Genomic DNA, 18,615 nt, shown 5'->3' on the forward strand with positions numbered 1-18,615 from the left:
CCAAGCAACTTTTCCTTTTTACAGGTAGTTCTCATGTGTTGGGAAAATCGGCTATACGATGCTATGATTTATGTCTACAACAGAGGCATGAATGAATTTATTAGTCCAATGGAGGTAAGATACGTTCTAACTTATATGCATATTTAATTACTGTCTATTAATGTTTTTTCCCTTCTCTCCATTTGCTTTGAATAGTTTGTTTTCATCCAATCACTTTAAAATTTCTTGTAGATTTATTAGACTTGCACCCATTGTTGTTTAGGACTTTAGATAGTCTTTAGTTTTATACCTTCTACTATTGCTTTCTTTTTTATCTGCAAAAGTAGGTATTTAAATCCCAGGGAATGATAGATAAAATTAAAAGCCCAGATAGATAAAATTAAAAGCCCATTAGACTTCAAGATTTTTTCTAAAAAGTTTTGATATTATTATAGCTTTTCCAAAAGGTATAAGAAATTCATTATATATATTTACTGTATAGGGTAATGGTACTATTGAGTAATATTATTTTGTAGATATATTCTTCTAGGGGAAGGTCCTGAAAATGGTGGGAGGTCATGATTTGCCAATTGCTAATTTGTTGCTTTTCCTATTTCAGAATTTTATAGCATTCATTATAATTTCTTGTTCTCCTTACCATTAGAAGAGAGCATCTAAAAAGCATTTGGGCTTATTTTAAAAAGAATCAAACCCATCTTCATCGTGTTATTTCCCTTAAATTTATAGACAGAATTATGGGTTATGGATTGTGGGTGCATGTCGTGCCCTGCTAGCCCATTGCTTTATTACAGTGACTTCATTACCTGGATCAGAAGACCCAGGCTTCTCCTGAAGGCATCCACTCAACTTTTTTGCATATTTAATGGACATCCAAAACCATCTCCAGTATTAAGTCAGCAGTCATTCTATGATATTTCAGTCTTCTTTAAATATATTTAGCTTGGTAGGTGAATCTCCCTCTAATTCATAACTCCTTCAGTTTTGGCTGTACTTCTTGTCTCTTGGTCATTTTCCAAATGAGCGCCACAGCCCTCCCCACTGGTTTTGACCTTGACTGTCTATTTCAGATAAGTATTTTTAACATTTGTACACCTCTTAGCTGACTCTTCAATGAGGTCCATGACCTGCACGCATGCAAAAATGTTCTCCATCCCACTATTAAACCACAATTAGGAAGAATTAATGCAGTTTCTAGTTTCTCTCAAAATAATCTGTGAAAACAGATTCTAATTTGATGCATTCTATGTTGATGAAAATGGTTGTGAGGTTTTTGTTATTGTTGCTTTTGAAGTTTTTGTTTTGTGTGGATTTTTTATTCCTCAAAATCTGGTTTGCATTTATAGCTATGCATCTCAGATGGAACACTTTTCTATTGACGTCGTCTTGTTTTGTGTTGAGTAGTTTTCAAGTTAATGACTTTCAGCAGGAGCTTGGTATTTGTTATTAAATAGTCATTTGGAGATTTTAGCAGTGGGAAGTTAGATGCATCCTGTGATTGCTCTTTTATAATTCTCTGCCTATAAAAGAGATCACTGTTCAGTGTTTAAAGTTTAGCTATTTCAGTTTAAAGAGATTTAAACTGAAAATCACAGTGATTTACCAGTGATCCTACTAAAACAGTTCATGTCCACATTTAGTCATTTCAGTTTAAGGTCCAAATTAAAAGAATCTGAAAAAGAAATATATATATATATATATATATATATATATATATATATATATATATATAAAACTAAATCTTTTTGCTGTACACCTGAAACTAACACAACATTGTAAATCAGCTATACTCCAATATAAAATAAAAATTTAAAAAAAAGAGGAACTGTAGTGCCTTTTGAAATTTTCTAGATTTTCTAGAATGAAAGACCGTGTCATCATACTTGAGATGACTACCATAGTTTCTGAAATCTTTAGTTCTAGTTTTGGCTGCTTCTGAGTGCCTTGTGTTGGGAGGAACAACTTTTCCTCTACCACCTGAAACCCGAATGGTGGGGAGAGAGCTGCGAATGAACTGACAACAGGAGAAAAGACAAGGTTTATTCACAGTTGTACTGGGAGCACGCAGAAATGAGTAAATCACTGAACAACCAGAGAAGTAAAGGTTTATATACCAGTTTAACGAAATTTGGGGTGTGAGGGAGGGATTTAGGTTTTCCTTGGAAAATATGAATAGTTTTATTGAGCTTTTTGTTGCTAATGCACAGCTGGCTTTGCACCACCTCCCAGTGCTAAGGGTCAATCTTCTCCTAAATAGGAAACTCCCTCCCAGGAAGGCCAACATAGTTTTGCCATTAATCTTGTGTTTTCAGGGGCTCTGCTTACATTTAGGTGTTTGTTTCTATGGCTGCTGACTGTTCACATGTTTTCAGCTTAAAGTAATCTTACCCTTTTGGTGGGCTATTAATCCCTTGACTTACTTACTATTTTTTAAAGAATAAAGCATTTTTAGGAACCTAAGGATATCTTATATTAGAAATAATGATCTCAACAAGGACCTTCTTCTAACTGGTATTTATTAAATGGTTTCTTTCAGTGAGGAATAGAACAATAATGATTTCCCAGTGATCCTACGAAAACAGTTCATGTCCACATTAAGAGTTTTTATATTTAATCTTAATAGCAAATGACTAATTCAATCAGAGAAAGGTGATTAATAGCATAAGATTTAGATTATTTTTTAAAATATTTTTTTAAGATGATGTTGTTTTCCTATTAATTTTTATGCAGAAACTTTTCAGAGTCATTGCACCTCCTTTGAATGCAGGAAAGACGCTAACAGGTATTAATTTTATAAGCCTTAATTTTTTTCTCTTTAAAAATATTATTTAAATAACAAAATTCACCAATTTTATGCGTACAGTGTGAACTTTGATAATCGTACATGATCATGTAACCACCACCATAATCAAATTTTAGAAGGAGCAATATAGTTCCTTCACACTAAAAAGTTTGCTCCTGTCCCTTGTACTCTAACCTTTCCCCACAGTCCCATCTTCAGGCAATCACTGATCTACTTTCCTTTACTGCTATTCATGTAAGTAGAATCATACACTATGTAATCTTAATCTTGGTGTTTTATTTCTTTCACTTAGCTTAATGTTTTTTAAATTCATCCATGTTGTTGCATATATTATTTTGTTCCCTTTAATTGCTTAATGGTATTCCATGGGTTGGATGTACTGTTATTTGTTTATCTGTTAACCAGTTGAAGGACATTCGAGTTGCTTCTGGATTGGAGTTATTATAAGTAATGCTGTTATGTTTGCGAATGAGTTTTGTTATGTTTTTAATTAAACTTTTTATTATGAGGAAATTATAGATTCACATGCAGTTGTATGAAATGACACAAGAGATCCAGTATACTCTTTACCCATTTTCCCTCAGTGATAACATCTTGCAAACCTAAAGCACATCCAGATATTCACAACCAGATATTCGCATTGATAAAGTCACGATACAGAACAGTTTCATCACCACAGGTGTCCTTATGTTGTCCTTATCCTCCATCGCTGACCCCTAGCTATGAGTAAGTTTCTGTATGGGCATATGTGTTCATTCTTCTTGGGCAACTACCTAGAATGGAATGGATGGATTGTATGGTAAATGTATGTTTTACTTTCTAAGGTACTACTATTTGGTTTTTCAAACTGGCTGTACCATTTTGCATTCCCATCAGCAATATATGAGAGTTCTGATAGCTCCATATCCTTGCAGGCACTTGGTACTGTCAATCTTTTTACGTCTTTGAAAAATTTTATCCCTTCTAGTGGATTTAAATTTTTATTTTCCTGGTGGTTAGTGATGTTCAGCATCTTTTCATGTGCTCTTGCCCATTCACGTATCTTTTTTGCAAATCATCTGTTTAAATCTTTTAGCACTTTTTAGAAGGGTAGGGAAGAGGTGTTATTTGACTTCGTATTATTGAGTTCTAGGCATGTGAACACCCCACCAGAGCCTGTAAGAGTTCTTTATGTAGTCTGGATACAAGACATTTTAAAATATGTGTTTCGCAAAAATTTTCTCCCAGTCCATTGCTTACCGTTTTGTTTTTTTAACCATGTTTTTCAAAGAACAAAAGTTTTTAATCTTCATGAGGTCCATTTTATTTATTTTTTTTTCAGTAGTTTTAGACCTTTGATGTTCCGGTTAAGAAATCTTTGTCCAACTCAACATCATAAAGATTTTATTCTTTGTTTTCTTCTAGTTTTAACACTTGTATTTAGGTTTATAATCCATTTTGAGTTAATTTTCATATATGATGCAAGGTCAAGTTCAAGGGCTTTTCCCTGTATAGTTATCGGTTCCTTTACCATTTTTTTGAAAAGATTATCTTGTTTCTATTGAATTACCTGTACACCTTTTTTGTAAAAAAAATTTTTGCTAAAAATTGATTTTTGCAAAAATCAACTGACCATATAAGTATGGGTCTATTTCTGTGCTCTCTGCTATGTTCCATTGGTCTATATGTCTGTACTTATGCCAATAATATACTGTCTTGGTTGGAACTTTGTAGTAAGTCTTGAAATCAGATACCTTAAGTCTTCCAACTTTTTTTTTTTTTTACAAAATTGGTTTAGCTAGTCTATGTCCTTTGCCTTTCTGTATGAACTTTAAAATTAACTCAGCAGTTCTTTTTAAAAAGCTTATTTGAATTTTGTTTGGGATTGCGTTGATTCTATAGGTTAATTTGGGGAGGATTGCTATCTTAATGCAGAGGCTTCTATGAATATGATATATTTTCCATTTATTTTGGTCTTTTAAAATCAGTTTGCTTTCTCAACTTCTGCAGAAAGACAGCTGGATTTTGATAAGGATTGCTTTGAATTGACAGATCAATTTGGGGAGTGTTGCTATCTTAGCATTATTACGTCTTCCAGTCCGTGAACACAGTATATCTTTCCATTTATTTGGTCTTGTTTAATTTCTTTCAGCAATGTTTTTGCAGTTTTCAGTGTACAAGTCATATACTTCTTTTGCTGAATCTATTCCTAGTTTATTCAGTTTGATGCTATTATAAATGGATTTTTTAAAAAAATTCCTTTTCAGAATGTTCATTGGTAGTGTATAGGAATAATTTTTTTTTTTTTAATGTCTGCACCACGCAGCTTGTGGGATCTTAGTTCCCTGACCAGGGGTTTGAACCTGGGCTCCGGCAGTGAGTGCTGAGTCCTAACCACTGGAATGCCAGGGAATTCCCAATAAAATTGATTTTTATATTGATCTTGTATCCTGCATCCTTGCTGAATTCATTCATTAGTTCTAATTTTTTTAATGGATTCTTTAGAATTTTCTCATGTATAAGATCATGTCATCTGTAAATAGTGTTAGTTTTACTTCTTCCTTTCTAATCTGGATTTCTTTTATTTTTCTTCCCTAACTGGCCTGGATAGAACCTCCAATACAGTGTTGAACAGAATTGGCAAGAGTGGACATCCTTATCTTTTTTCTTTTCTCCTAAGGGGAAAGCATTCAGTTTTTCACCATTAAATATGACATTAACTGTGGATTTTTCATAGATTGCTTTATTTTGAGAAAGTTGCCTTCTGTTCCTAGTTTGTTAAGTATTTTTAACATCGAAGGGTTGGATTTTATCAAATGCTTTTTTCTGCATCTATTAACATAATCTTGTTTATTTTATTGATACAGTTTATAAGCTTGATTGATTTTTGATTTCTGTTAAGTCAGTCTTACATTCTTGGAATAAATCCCGCTTGGTCACGGGGTATAATCTTTTTTATATGTTGTTGGGTTGAGTTTGCTAATATTTGTTTTGAGAATTTTTTATGGCTATCTTAATAAAGGATATTGTTCTATAGTTTTCTTTTCATATCTTTTTTTTTTTTGGTCTTGGTATCAAGTATACTTGGTATCTTGGTATACTTGCCTCATGGAATGAGTTAGGAAGTGTTCACTCTTCTGTCTTTTGGAAGAGGTTTTGAAGGATTCGTATTAATTCTTTAAATATACAGTAGAATTCATTAAAGAAGCCATGTGAGCCAGGGATATTCTTTGTTTGAAGTTTTCAAATTACTAGTTCAGTCTCTGCTTGTTAAGTCTATTCAGATTATCCATTTCTTCTTGAGCCAGTTTTGGTAGTTTGTGGATTTCTAGGAATTTGTCCGTTTAATCTGTTGTCTAATTTGTTGGCATATAGTGTTTATGGTATTCTCTTATAATTCCTTTTATTTTTATAAGGTCTATAGTGATGTCTCTTATTACTAATTTTCGTAATTTGAGTCTTCTCTCTTCTTTTCATGGTCTGTCTAGCTAACGGTTTGTCAATTTTATTGTTTTTTTCAAAGAACCAATTCTGATTTTATTGATATTCTTTATTTTTCTTTCCTCTTTCATTTATTTCTGCTTAGTCTTATTACTTCCTTCATCTTGCTTTGGGTTTTTTTGTTGTTTTTTTTTAAGTTTCTTGAGGTGAAAGTCGAGATTATTGATTTGAAATCTTTCCTCTTTATTAAAATAGGTGTTTACAGCTGCAGATATCTCTCTAAGCAATGCTTTAGCTGCGTCCCATAAGTTGTGGTATGTAGTGTCTTCATTTTCATTCATCTCAAAGTATTTTCTAATTTCCCTTGTGATATTGGTTATTTAGAAGTATGCTGTTTAATTCCTACATATTTGTGAATTTCTCACATTTCTTTCTGATACTGATTTCTAATTTCATTCCATTGCAGTTAGAGAACATACTTTGTATGGTTTCTGTTTTTTTTAATTTATTGAAACTTATAATATAGCCTAATGTAAAGCCTATTCTGGAGAATATTCCAAGTGCATTTGAAAATAATGTGTTGAATGTGTTTTGTTGTTGAGTGGAATGTTCTATAGATGTCTTCTAAGTTTAGTCGGCTTATAGTTTCATTCAAAACTTCTCTTTCCTGTTCCTCTTTTGCTAATTGTTCTATCCATTATTGAAAGAGGAGTATTGAAGCATCTAAATGTTATTGTTGAAATGTCTCTTTCTCACTCTGGGTCTGTCAGCTTTTGCTTCATTTTATTTTGGGGTTTCTAATGCTCTGGCAGACAGTTTACAGTTCTGCCTTATTAGCCTTTACTTCCTGCTTATGCAAATCCTCAAAGTCATCCATAGGTTGTAGGCCTTTACAGGTCTTTCCTGCGTATGTCCACAGCCCTGTACATGCACATGTCCTTCTAGAGTTCCAGAAATATGTTGGAGCTTTTGAAAGCCCCTGCAGACCTCTCATTCTCCAGTTTTTCCTTTTAAGGTTTTTGGTGGGTCTCTAATTAGTCTCTTCTGGAGGCACTGCCTCTGGCACCTGTAAAGTTAAATAATGTGCCTTGGGGATAGGGCTGTTTGCTTAGAGTAAGCTCTGAGTCAGGACAAAAAAAAAGACAAGCCCTGAGAATGGAGCTGTTGAGTGAGCTGCCACATAGGTTAGATAGTGACAGTTCTCTTAAGGATGGGCTTTTGGGGAGCTCCAAACCCATTTTGCCCCCTGGAGTGGTTGCTAGGTTGCTGGTGTTCACAGCTACCATAGCTGCAAGGCGGTTGGTTTCAAAGCTACGGTGAAGCTGGGGGAAGGGGGATGGGACTAGGTAATGTTAAGCCACCATGAAGCTCACAGTTCTTACTGAGATTCAGGCATTTTTCTTGAATAAACATTCCGTGGATTATTGCAAGCCTTCAGTTAATTTCAAGAGTTCTGGAAAAGTTGATTTTGACTGTTTCTGCCAGTATTCTCTTTGCTTTCATGGAGGAGCAGATTATTGAAGGTTCTTCCTCCACCATCTCATAGGTCAGTCCCTCTGGGTTTTGGTTTTGTTTGGTTTGCTCTTTTTTCCTCTCTGTTCTTCTCCTTGGATGATTTCTATTGCTCTACTTTCAGGGTCACGCTTTGATGTAAACTCAGCTGTTAAATACACTCAGTGCATTTTTATCTTCCACAATCGTATTTTTCAGTTCTGTAATTTTTATTTGGTTCTTTTTTTTATTGTTTCTGTTTCTTTCTCGCATCTCTTCAGTTATCTGTTCAAATTTTCATGCATTGAAACATGTTTTGTTTCATTGAGGATAAATATAATAGTTGATTTAAAATTCTTATCAGTTCTAACATTTTGTTCATTTCAGGATTGGACTAGATTTTCTTTTCTTTTAAGAAAAATATGTTTTATTTTCTTGTTCCTTCATATGTTGGATAATTTTAGATTGTATCCTGGATATTTGAATGTTATGTTATGGAGATTCTGGGTTCTGTTATTTTTCTTCACTGAGAATTTTTTCTCTTTATTTTATCAGGTAATTTTCTTGGCTGGGCTTGAATTGCAGTCTCTTTCTATTGTGGCTTTCTACTGTGTCTCCAGTCTCTTCTCAAAAGGTCCTTTGTCTTTAGCTGGTCTGCTTTGATTCTGTCCCACGTGTGTGGCTTAGGGATCAGTCAGTGATAAAGGTAGTCAAGTTTGAGGATCCTCTTTCTGGCTTTCTTTTTGCAAGATTCTGCCAGTCTGTTTACTGTTCACATGTCCTACCTTCTCTATTTCCCCAACTAGAAAAATTGCTGGTTTTCCCATGTGAGCCCCCAGCTGCTGCTGTGCTTGCCACACAGACTGCACTTAGTCAGAGGCTGAAAGCCTGTGATGGTAACTTACTTGTATACCTCCCTGTCTCCTCTCCTCTGAGCACATGAACTCCACAGCAGAGCCTGTCTGCTTCTCTTCACACTTCAGGACCTTCAGGGAGGGAACTCCAGTCGTGGTTCTGACTTTTTCTGTATGGCTGAGCTGCTTTGACTATTGTTTGTACATGGTGGTTTAGGGATCAGTCACGGATGTGGGTAGATAGTTTGGAGATCCCCTCTTTGACTCTTTCCCTTTTGGGCTTCCCCTAGTCTCTTCCACATTCATGGTTTCCTGGCTTCACTTTTCTGGTCCCCTGTGCCAGAAAGATTAGGAGTTCTCCATCCCCCACCGCCTCTGTGTGAAGTTACTTGTGTGGCTGTCAGTCTGTCCTCTTCCCAGTGAGTGTGAACTCCCTGCCAGACTTGTCTACTTCTGTTCCCTCTTCAGTAGCTTCAGGTAGCGTTTCATATTATGTCCAGGTTTTGTAGGGTTTTTTTCTGTAAGGACAGGAGCACAGAGGATAATTTGGTAGAGTCTTAGTCCCTCTTTAGTCTTAGTCCGTTTTCAGTTGCCCTGAAACTAATCCTTTTGAAACAAACTTGAAAACTGTCTTCCACATAATATATGTAGCAGAAGTTAAAGTAGACTATTAAGAACTCCAACCAACAAGGACCTACTTTGAAAAAAAAAAAAAAAGACTATTAAGAATTCCAAACAGAGTGGATGAGCTTTTGCAACAGAAAATTGTCTAAAAAAAGATTTTGGGGAGAGAAAAGTAGAAAGGGGGTCAGGAAAATTAAATACTGTGTCAATTCAGTATATATTTACCAAGCATTTCCATGTTCCAGATGCTGTGCTGGATGCTAGGAACACAGAGATAGACAGACTCCATGCCCTTGAACTCATAGTAATGGAGATGGATATGTTAAACAAGTAAATTTAATTCTCTCTAGGAATATCGTGAGCTAGATGCATCCTATCTGAGATTTCTAGCAATAAAGGTTTATCTAATTAGCCAATAAACATGAACGTGTTATATCTGTAAAGTGACTGCTACCATGTACCATGCTAACTGAGTTGGATCAAGTAACATTTGGGACTTTTGGGTTTTGGTCTGGCAGAGAAAGAATTTAGAAGTCACCACTCTGTCCTACCAACAAGTAAAAAGCTCAACAAACTGAAAAATCAACAATTCTTCTTAGATCTGCCAGAGAAGTAAGGTCACAGGCCAAACCATTGCACCAAAAACTAGAGAGACAGGCAGATGCAGAGAATCACAACTGACAGGATCAGACATCTCTGCAGGAACCAGTGCTAGGGTAGGAAAATCTGAACTGCAATTGATGGTTTGTTGCAGGCTCAATGTGAACAAGTCTGAAATTTAAAAACTCCAGGAGGACCCAGTCATAGGGAAGCCTCCACACTTTTGTGAAATTTACCTCCAGGACTGCTACTGGCTTCTCACAGTGATCATCAGAGAAAAATCCCTTGTGCTTCTGCAGGGGGATGGGGGAAAGGAACCATTTTGAAATATGTCAGAGTATTCTGTGTTTCTTAACTAAAGCCGGCCTTCAGGAAACACTGTTTTGCTGAAGCTTGACCTGCTGTGGGTTTATCAGAGCTGAACTTACCTGGGAGAAGGAAAATACCCAACTCCAGCACCTTCAACCCATTCTGTCCACCTAAGGGGGAAAAAAACTGAGAAGCACTGGTGAAGTTCACATTCCAGGGTCACAGGTTTACCAGAAGACTGAGACCTAATCAAGACTATAGGACACTTCCCTCTCTTCAAACCTTACTACCACATTACTAAAGATATATTTACTGTAGTGCCTTTTACCCAGTGCATCATGTGTGCCTTTCAAAAATTACAAGGCAAATTAAAAGGCAAGTTGAAGAGTTTGAAGTTTGCAGAGACAGAACAAACATCAAAACTAGACTTAGATGTGGCAGGAGTATTGGAATTATTAGACCAGGAATTAAAAAAAAATACTATGATTAATATATTAAGGGATTTAATGGAAAAAGTAGACAACATGCAAGAACAGGTGGATAATATAAGCAGAGAGATGGAAATTCTAAGAAAGAATCAAAAATAAATGTTAAACATCAAAAACAATGTAGCAGAAGTGAAGAATGCCTTTGATGGTCTCATTAGTAGACTAGACACACATCTGGGGAAAGAATCTCTGAGCTTGGGGATATAGCATTAGAAAGTTCTAGAACTGAAAAGCAAAGAGAAGAATACTGAAAAAAAAGTAGAACAGAATATCCAAGAACTATAGGACAATTACAAAATGTGTAACATACATGTAATGGGAATATCAGAAGGAGAAGAAAGGGAGAAAGGAACAGAAGCAATATTTGAAACAATAATGACTGAGGATTTCCCCAGATTAATGTCAGACACCAAACCATAGATCCAGGAAGCTTAGAGTACACCAAGCAGGATAAATAGGAAAAAAAAAAAAAGAGAGAGAAAGCAAAAAACCCTACAAGTAGGCATGTATTCAAACAGCAGAAAATAAAAGGTAAAGAGAGAATAAAATATTTAAGGTTTTGAGAGAAAAACCCACCAACATAGAATTTTGTACCCTGAGGAATTCTTCAAAAGCAGAAGAGAAATAGAGACTTTCTCAGACAAACAAAAATTGAGGGAATTTGTTACCAATAGAAATGTCTTGCAAGAAATGTTAAAAGAAGTTCTTCAGAGAGAAAGAAAATAATATAGATAAGAAATCTGGATCCAAGAAGGGAGGAGCATCAGAGAATAATTAGTAAAAGTAGAATAAAAACTTACATATTTCTTACTCTTAATTGAGCCATCAGATAACACTTTATTCAAAATAATAATAGCAATAGTGTATTTGATATTATATGCGTGTGTGTGTATGCTTATGTATAAATGAAATGAATGACAGCAAGGATACAGTTATAGGAGGGAGGAATTAGGACTATTTTGTTATTATAAGGTCCTTGTACTACCCATGAAGCAGTATAGTGCTATTTGGAAGTAGGTTTGGATTAGTTGTAAATGTATGCTGCAAACTTGAGGGCAACAACTAAAAATAGACACATAATAGATGTAATATGAAAGGAGAGAAAATGGAGTCATATAAAATACTCAGTTAAGACTACAAAAGGCAGAAAAAGTTGGAATAAAGAACAAAATTTGGAATAAAGGACAAGAAATAGAAAACAGTAACAATATGGTAGATATTAATTCAACTATGTTAATAATCATTTTAAATATCAGTAGTCTATACCAATTAAAAGAGATTGTTAAAATGGATTAAAAACAAGAACCAACTAAGTGTTGGGTATAAGAAACCCATTTTAAATATGAAGACACATTAAGTAAAGAAATGGAGAAAGGTGTACTATAATAATACTACTCAAAAGAAAGCTGGAGTAGCTGTATTAATTTCAGACACAGCCAACTTCAGAGCAAAGAAAATTATCAAGGATAAAGAGAGGCATTACACAATACTCCAAGAAGACGTAATGATCCTTAATCTGTGTGCACCTAACAACAGTGTCAAAATACATGAGGCAAAAACTGATAGAATAGCAAGGAGAAATAGGTAAATCCACTGTTATAGTTGGAGACTTTTAACACCCCTCTATCAGAAGTGGACAGATCCTGCAGGCAGAAAATCAGTAAGGACATAGTTGAGCTGAAGTTATGAACTAAGCACCATCATTCAGCTGGATACTACTGGTATCTATAGGCTCCTTTATCCAACAGTAACACATTACACATTCTTCTCAAGCTCACATGAATCATTCACCAAGATAGACCATGTTCTGGGTCATAAAACACACCTCAACAAACTTAAGAGAATAGAAATCATATAATGCTTGCTCTCAGACCACAGTGGAACTAAACTAGAAACTACTAGGAGAAAGAAAGCTGGAAAGTTCCCAAATACTTGGAAATTAAACAACATATTTCTAAGTAATAATGGACAAAGGAGAAATCTCAAGAGAAATTTAAGAGTAATTTGAACTAAATGAAAATGCTTACAAAAATTTGTGAGATGCAGCAAAAGCAGTGCTTGGAGGGAAATTTATAACATTGAATTCATATAGCAGAAAAGAAAAAGATCTAAAATCAATACTCTAAGCTTCTACCTTAGGAATTTGGAAAAAGAAGAACAAATTAAATCCAAAGTGAGCAGAAGAAAAGAAAAGAAAAATTAGAGCAGAAATTAATAAAATTGAAAACAGGAAATCAGTTGAGGAAATTGTTGATCTGGGGGGATTTGGTTAAAACCAAAAGCTGTTTCTTTGAAAAGATCAATAAAATCTATAAGCCTCCAGTCAGGCTAACTTAGATAAAAAGGAGAGAAGACACAAATTACTAATATCAAAAATGAAAGAGGGGACAACTGTACAGATCCCATGGGCATTAAAAGGATAATAAAAGAATATTATGAACAATTCTGTGCTCAAAAATTTGATAACCTGGATGCAACAGGCCATTTTTTTTTCTTTTTTTTTTTTTTTTTCCGGTACGCGGGCCTCTCACTCTTGTGGCCTCTCCCATTGCGGAGCACAGGCTCGGACGCGCAGGCTCAGCGGCCATGGCTCACGGGCCCAGCCGCTCCGCATCATGTGGGATCTTCCCGGACCGGGGCACAAACCCGTGTCCCCTGCATCGGCAGGCGGACTCTCAACCACTGCGCCACCAGGGAAGCCCCCCAGGCCAGTTTTTTGAGATATAAAATTTGCCAAAACTCACACAAGAAGAAACAGACAATCTGAATAAGCCTGTATCTATTAAAGAAATTGAACCAGTAATTAATAACCTTCTAAAACAGAAAGCACCAGGCCCAGATGTGTTTCACTGGTGAATTTTACCAACCATTTAAGGGAGAAATTATGCCAGTTCTCTACAATCTCTTCAGAAGACAGAGCTCAGGGAATACTTTCTAACGTTTTCTATGAGGCCTGCATTACCCTAATACCAAAATCAAAGACATTACAAGGAAAGAAAACTTACAGACCAGTATCTCTCATGAACATAGATGCAAAAATTCTCAACAAAATATTGGCAAATTGAATCCAACAAGCTATAAAAAGAATTATACACCACAACTGAGATTTTATACCAGGTATGCAAGGCTGCTTCAACATTTGAAAATTAATGTATTCCATCACATCAGTAGGCTAGAGAAGAAAAATCACATGATCATAAATCAGTAGATGCCGAAAAAGCATTTAACAAAGTCCAACTCCCATTCATGATAAAAACTCTCAGCAAATGGGGAATAGAGGAAAACTTCCTCAACTCGATAAAGAAAATGTACAGAAACCCTACAGCTAATGTCATACTTATTGATGAGAAACAATGGTGGGAAACAGGGCAAGGATGTCCTCTTCTTACCACTGCTTTTCAACATCATACTGAATGTCCTAATGCAAAAAGACAAGAAAAGCCAATAAAAGGTATAACGATTTGGAAGGAGAAATAAAACTGTTTACAGGTGACATGATCATTTATGTAGAAAGTCTGAAAGAACTGACCCCAAAACTCCTGGAACTAATAAACAGTTGTTGCAAGTTTGCACATACAAAGTTAATATACAGAAGGCAGTCACTTTACTGTATACCTGCAGTGAACAAGTGGAATTTGAAATTAAAAACACATTACCATTTATATTAGCACCCTAAAAAATGAGATACTTATGTATAAATCTGACAAAGTTTGTACAAGATCTGTATGAGGAAAACTACAAAACTCTGATGAAAGATATCAAAGAACTAAGTAAATGGAGAGATGTTCTGTGTTCATGGATAGGAGGACTCAATACTGTCAAGATGTCATTTTGTCCCAAGTTGATCTACAGATTCAGTGCAATCCCAGTCAAAATCCCAGCAAGTTATTTTTTTTTTGGATATTAACAAACTGATTCTGAAATTTATATGGAGAAGCGAAAGACCCAGAATAGCTAAGGCAGTATTTAGACAGAAGAACAAAGTTGGAGGACTAACACTACCTGACTTCAAGACTTAATATAAACCTACTATAATCAAGACAGTGTGGTGTTGGCAAAAGAATAAAAAAAAAAAAAGATTGGTAGAACAAAATAGCTCTGAAATAGACTCTCATAAACATAGACAACTGATCTTTGAAGAAGCAAAGGCAATACATTTGTGTAAAGATAGTCTTTTCAACAAATGGTGCTGGAACATCCGGACATCCACACGCAAAGAAGTTGACTCTAGACACAGACCTTACACTCCTCACAAAAATTAACTCAAAGCACATCATAGACCTAATTGGAAAATGCAAAACTATAAAATATCTAGACGGTAACGCAGGCAGTAACCTAATTGACTGTAGTTACGGTGATGAATTTTTAGATACAGCACCATCCATGAAAGAAAGATTATTATCCATGAAAGAAGTATTGATAATCTGGGCTTCATTAAAATTAAAAGCTTTTGCTCTGCAAAACACAATGTCAAGAGAATGAGAAGATAATCCACAGATTGGGAGAAAATATTTGCAAGAGACTGTTAACCAAATTATACAAATAACTCTTAAAACTTGACAATAAGAAAATGAATAACGTGGACTTCCCTGGTGGCACAGTGGTTAGGAATCTGCCTGCCAATGCAGGGGACATGGGTTCGAGCCCTGGTCCAGGAAGATCCCACATGCCGCGGAGCAACTAAGCCCGTGTGCCACAACTACTGAGCCTGTGCTCTAGAGCCTGCGAGCCACACTGTTGAGCCTGCGTACCACAACTACTGAAGCCCGTGCACCTAGAGTCTGTGCTCTGCAACAGAGAAGCCACCACAATGAGAAGCCCGTGCACTGCAACAAAGAATAGCCCCCGCTCGCCACAACTAGAGAAAGCCCGCACACAGCAACGAAGACCCAATGCATCCAAAAATTAAATAAATAAATGAATAAATTTATTTAAAAAAAGAAAATGAATAATGTGATTAAAAAATGAGCAAAGACCTGAACACACATCTCACCAAAGAAGATATACAGATGGCAGGTAAGCATACTGAAGGATGTTCAACATCATCAGGGAATTACAAATTAAAACAACAGTGGGATACCAGTACAACATACCTATTAGAATGGCTGAAATCTGGAACATCAACAACACCAAATGCTGGCTAGGATGTGGAGCAATAGGAACTCTCATGTATTGCTGGTGGGAATGCAAAATGGTACAGCCACTGTGGAAGACAGTTTGGCAATTGCTTATAAAACTAAACATACTCTTACTGTACGATCCAGCAGTTACACTCCTTTACCCAAAGGTGTTGAATATTTATCCACACAAAGACCTCCGCACAGATGTTGATAGTAGCTCTCTTCATAATTGCCCAGACTTGGAAGCAACCAAGATACTCTTAAGAAGGTGAATGGGTGAATAAAGTGTGGTACATCCATACAATGGAATCTTATTCAGCACTAAAGGTAAATGAACTGTCAAGCCATGAAAAGACTTGGAGGAAACTTAAATGCATTGCTAAGTGAAAGAAGCCAGTCTGAAAAGGTTACATCATGTATGATTCTGATTATATGACATTGTGGAAAAGGCTAAACCATGGAGACAGTAAAAGGATCAGCGTTTGTTAGGGGTTGGGGGCGATGGAGGGATGAATAGGTAGAGCACAGGATTTTTAGGGCATTGAAACTATTCTCTATGATACTGTAATGGTGGATATATGTCATTATACATTTGTCAAAGCGCATAGAATATACAACACCAAAAGTGAACCTTAATATGAACTGTGGGCTTTAGGTGGTAATGATGTGCCAGTGTACATTCATTGATTATAAGAAATGTCCCACTGGTGCAGGGTGTTGTCAGTTGGGGGGTCGTGTGGTGTGGGGATCAAGGGGTAGACGGGAAATCTCTATACCTTCCTCTGGGTTTTGCTGTGAACATAATTAAAACTTCTCTAAAAAACAACGTTTATTGATTCGAAAAATGGAATTGAAGCAGAATGTAATTATTCATACAATTTTGAGCAATTCAAGTTTATTTGCATTTACAACAACACAGATTTGGAGTATTTATAAAGGATTATTGATTAAGAGATATACACTTGCTTGCATTATTCCAGTATTCATGTCAAATTAGAAATTTCAGTTCATCAGTATTACCAACTACAGATTCCTGTAATCTGCACACTGTAAGGCTTACTGATCATTTCACCCACTCCTGATACTCTTACATTATTCTTTGTTAACTTCGATCTTTTAGTCTAAAACTTAGTCTAGTTATGTTTCCAATTTCTTTTAACCAAGAAATAGGTTTATACTACCAGATGACAGAACCTTACATTTTAGATGTAACTTAGGATACAGAGGGTCCGAAAGAGTGTTTAATCTTAAGTTTCTTAAACGTTTGTGAACAAGAGTCCATGTTACAAATAAGAAGACATTATAGTTATGCCTTAATATTAATTAGTGAATTCAGCAACTCATTGCCTGTTCAATACCTTCCCTGCCTCCAAGCTATTCGTTAAGCCAACAATACATAGACCTCTACACTAAGATTTATACCTTCTACGTGTACCCTTGAATGACTCATTGATTTTGTGTCTGTGAAGAGACTCTAAAGGAAATTCTAAAAATAATAATAATTAAAGCGGTCTTATCTCACTTTTCTATTGTTTGGGAATATACCTGCCTCACCTCAAATGCCAAGTTTTATTTTTTGTTTCCACATAAAGATTATATTTCTGAAAAGACTTTGAGAGAGAATTGCTAAAGATACTTCTCTATTTTAGATGAGCAAGTTGTTATGGGCAACAAGCTTCTTGTATATATTAGGTAAGAGATTTTTAATTTATTTATCTGTGTGTGCTTCTTTTACAGAACTTCTCCTATATTCTTAGAGGTACTGTCATCTATTATCTGTACAGTGCTTTTTGTTTTCCAGTGTTCTTTCCTGTATAGCAGTGCTTCTGAACGGTGGGTGATTCTGTCCCCCATCCCCTCTCCCCTCCGCCAGACATTGCAATGCCTAAAGACCTTTTTGCTTTGTCACAGCTGGGGTGGAGTAGAGATGCTCCTGGTACCTGGTGGATAGAGGCCAGGGATGCTGCTGAGCATCCTGTAATGTACAGGGTAGTCCCCACAACAAAGAATTCTCTCTCCCAAAGTATCAATAGGGCAGAGGTTGAGAAACCCTGATACAGAGTATTTTACTTTTACTACCAACAAGTCTGTGGGATATGTATTTATCCATATTTTATATATAAGGGCAAGAGATTAGTTTGCATCACGAAGAAGTTAGTGACAGAAGTGAGCTGAAATGTTTATGTCCTTACTTCTGGAACAGAGTTCTTCCAATAGACTATGCAGGCTCAGAACCGTGTCCCGATAGAGTTTTACGTAGATAACTGGCTGGCAGACAGGCAGGAAGGTGGCAGAACTTGCTGGCACATCATTTTAGCTTCTATATGCATCAGAGTTAACTTCGAGACCTATTTCATATCTGTTACATTGTTTTTTTGGTGTAGAAGAACATGTATAGCATTTACCTAGTGCTTTATCTTCTGTACTTTAAACTTTTAAGAATATGCAGGTATCTAGCTGTCTCTAACATTCAAAATTGATGACTGCTTCAAATTCACTTAAAATTCACTTCCCCCTACCCCCAGCTGCCCAAATGAGGGCATATTCAGGAGACATTTTTATAATCCAGCCCACAAAGCAAGTCGTTGGCCATTAGGAAGGTCTGATTTGGAGGTGAAACTGTACAGTTAATTTCTCATGAGATTCTAATTCTCCCTGAAGGCTTGTCTGACTACAGATATTTTTTAGCCTAGCTCATTCCCCATCTTTATTCACCATTCTTAGAACCACTGGATTTAAAAGCCTCTGAGGGGCTTCCTTGGTGGTGCAGTGGTTGAGGGTCCGCCTGCCGATGCAGGGAACACGGGTTCGTGCCCCAGTCCGGGAGGATCCCATGTGCTGTGGAGCGACTGGGCCCGTGAGCCGTGGCCGCTGAGCCTGCGCGTCCGGAGCCTGTGCTCCGCGGCGGG

At 36.2% G+C, this 18,615-nt stretch overlaps 1 protein-coding gene across 1 annotated transcript in view; it reads left to right on the forward strand.

The window, feature by feature from the left end:
* The window catches only part of VPS8 (VPS8 subunit of CORVET complex), a 308,205-nt gene that overhangs the window by 122,974 nt on the left and 166,616 nt on the right, over positions 1-18,615 (forward strand). The window contains exons 23-25 of the mRNA XM_082654910.1: positions 25-114; positions 2,728-2,779; positions 17,356-17,398. Of these exons, the coding sequence (XP_082511036.1) occupies positions 25-114; positions 2,728-2,779; positions 17,356-17,398 (185 nt within the window). The remainder of the gene's footprint in view (positions 1-24; positions 115-2,727; positions 2,780-17,355; positions 17,399-18,615) is intronic.

This window comes from Grampus griseus, assembly GCF_964374135.1.
Source record: "Grampus griseus genome assembly, chromosome: 5".
Classification (NCBI taxonomy): domain Eukaryota; kingdom Metazoa; phylum Chordata; class Mammalia; order Artiodactyla; family Delphinidae; genus Grampus; species Grampus griseus.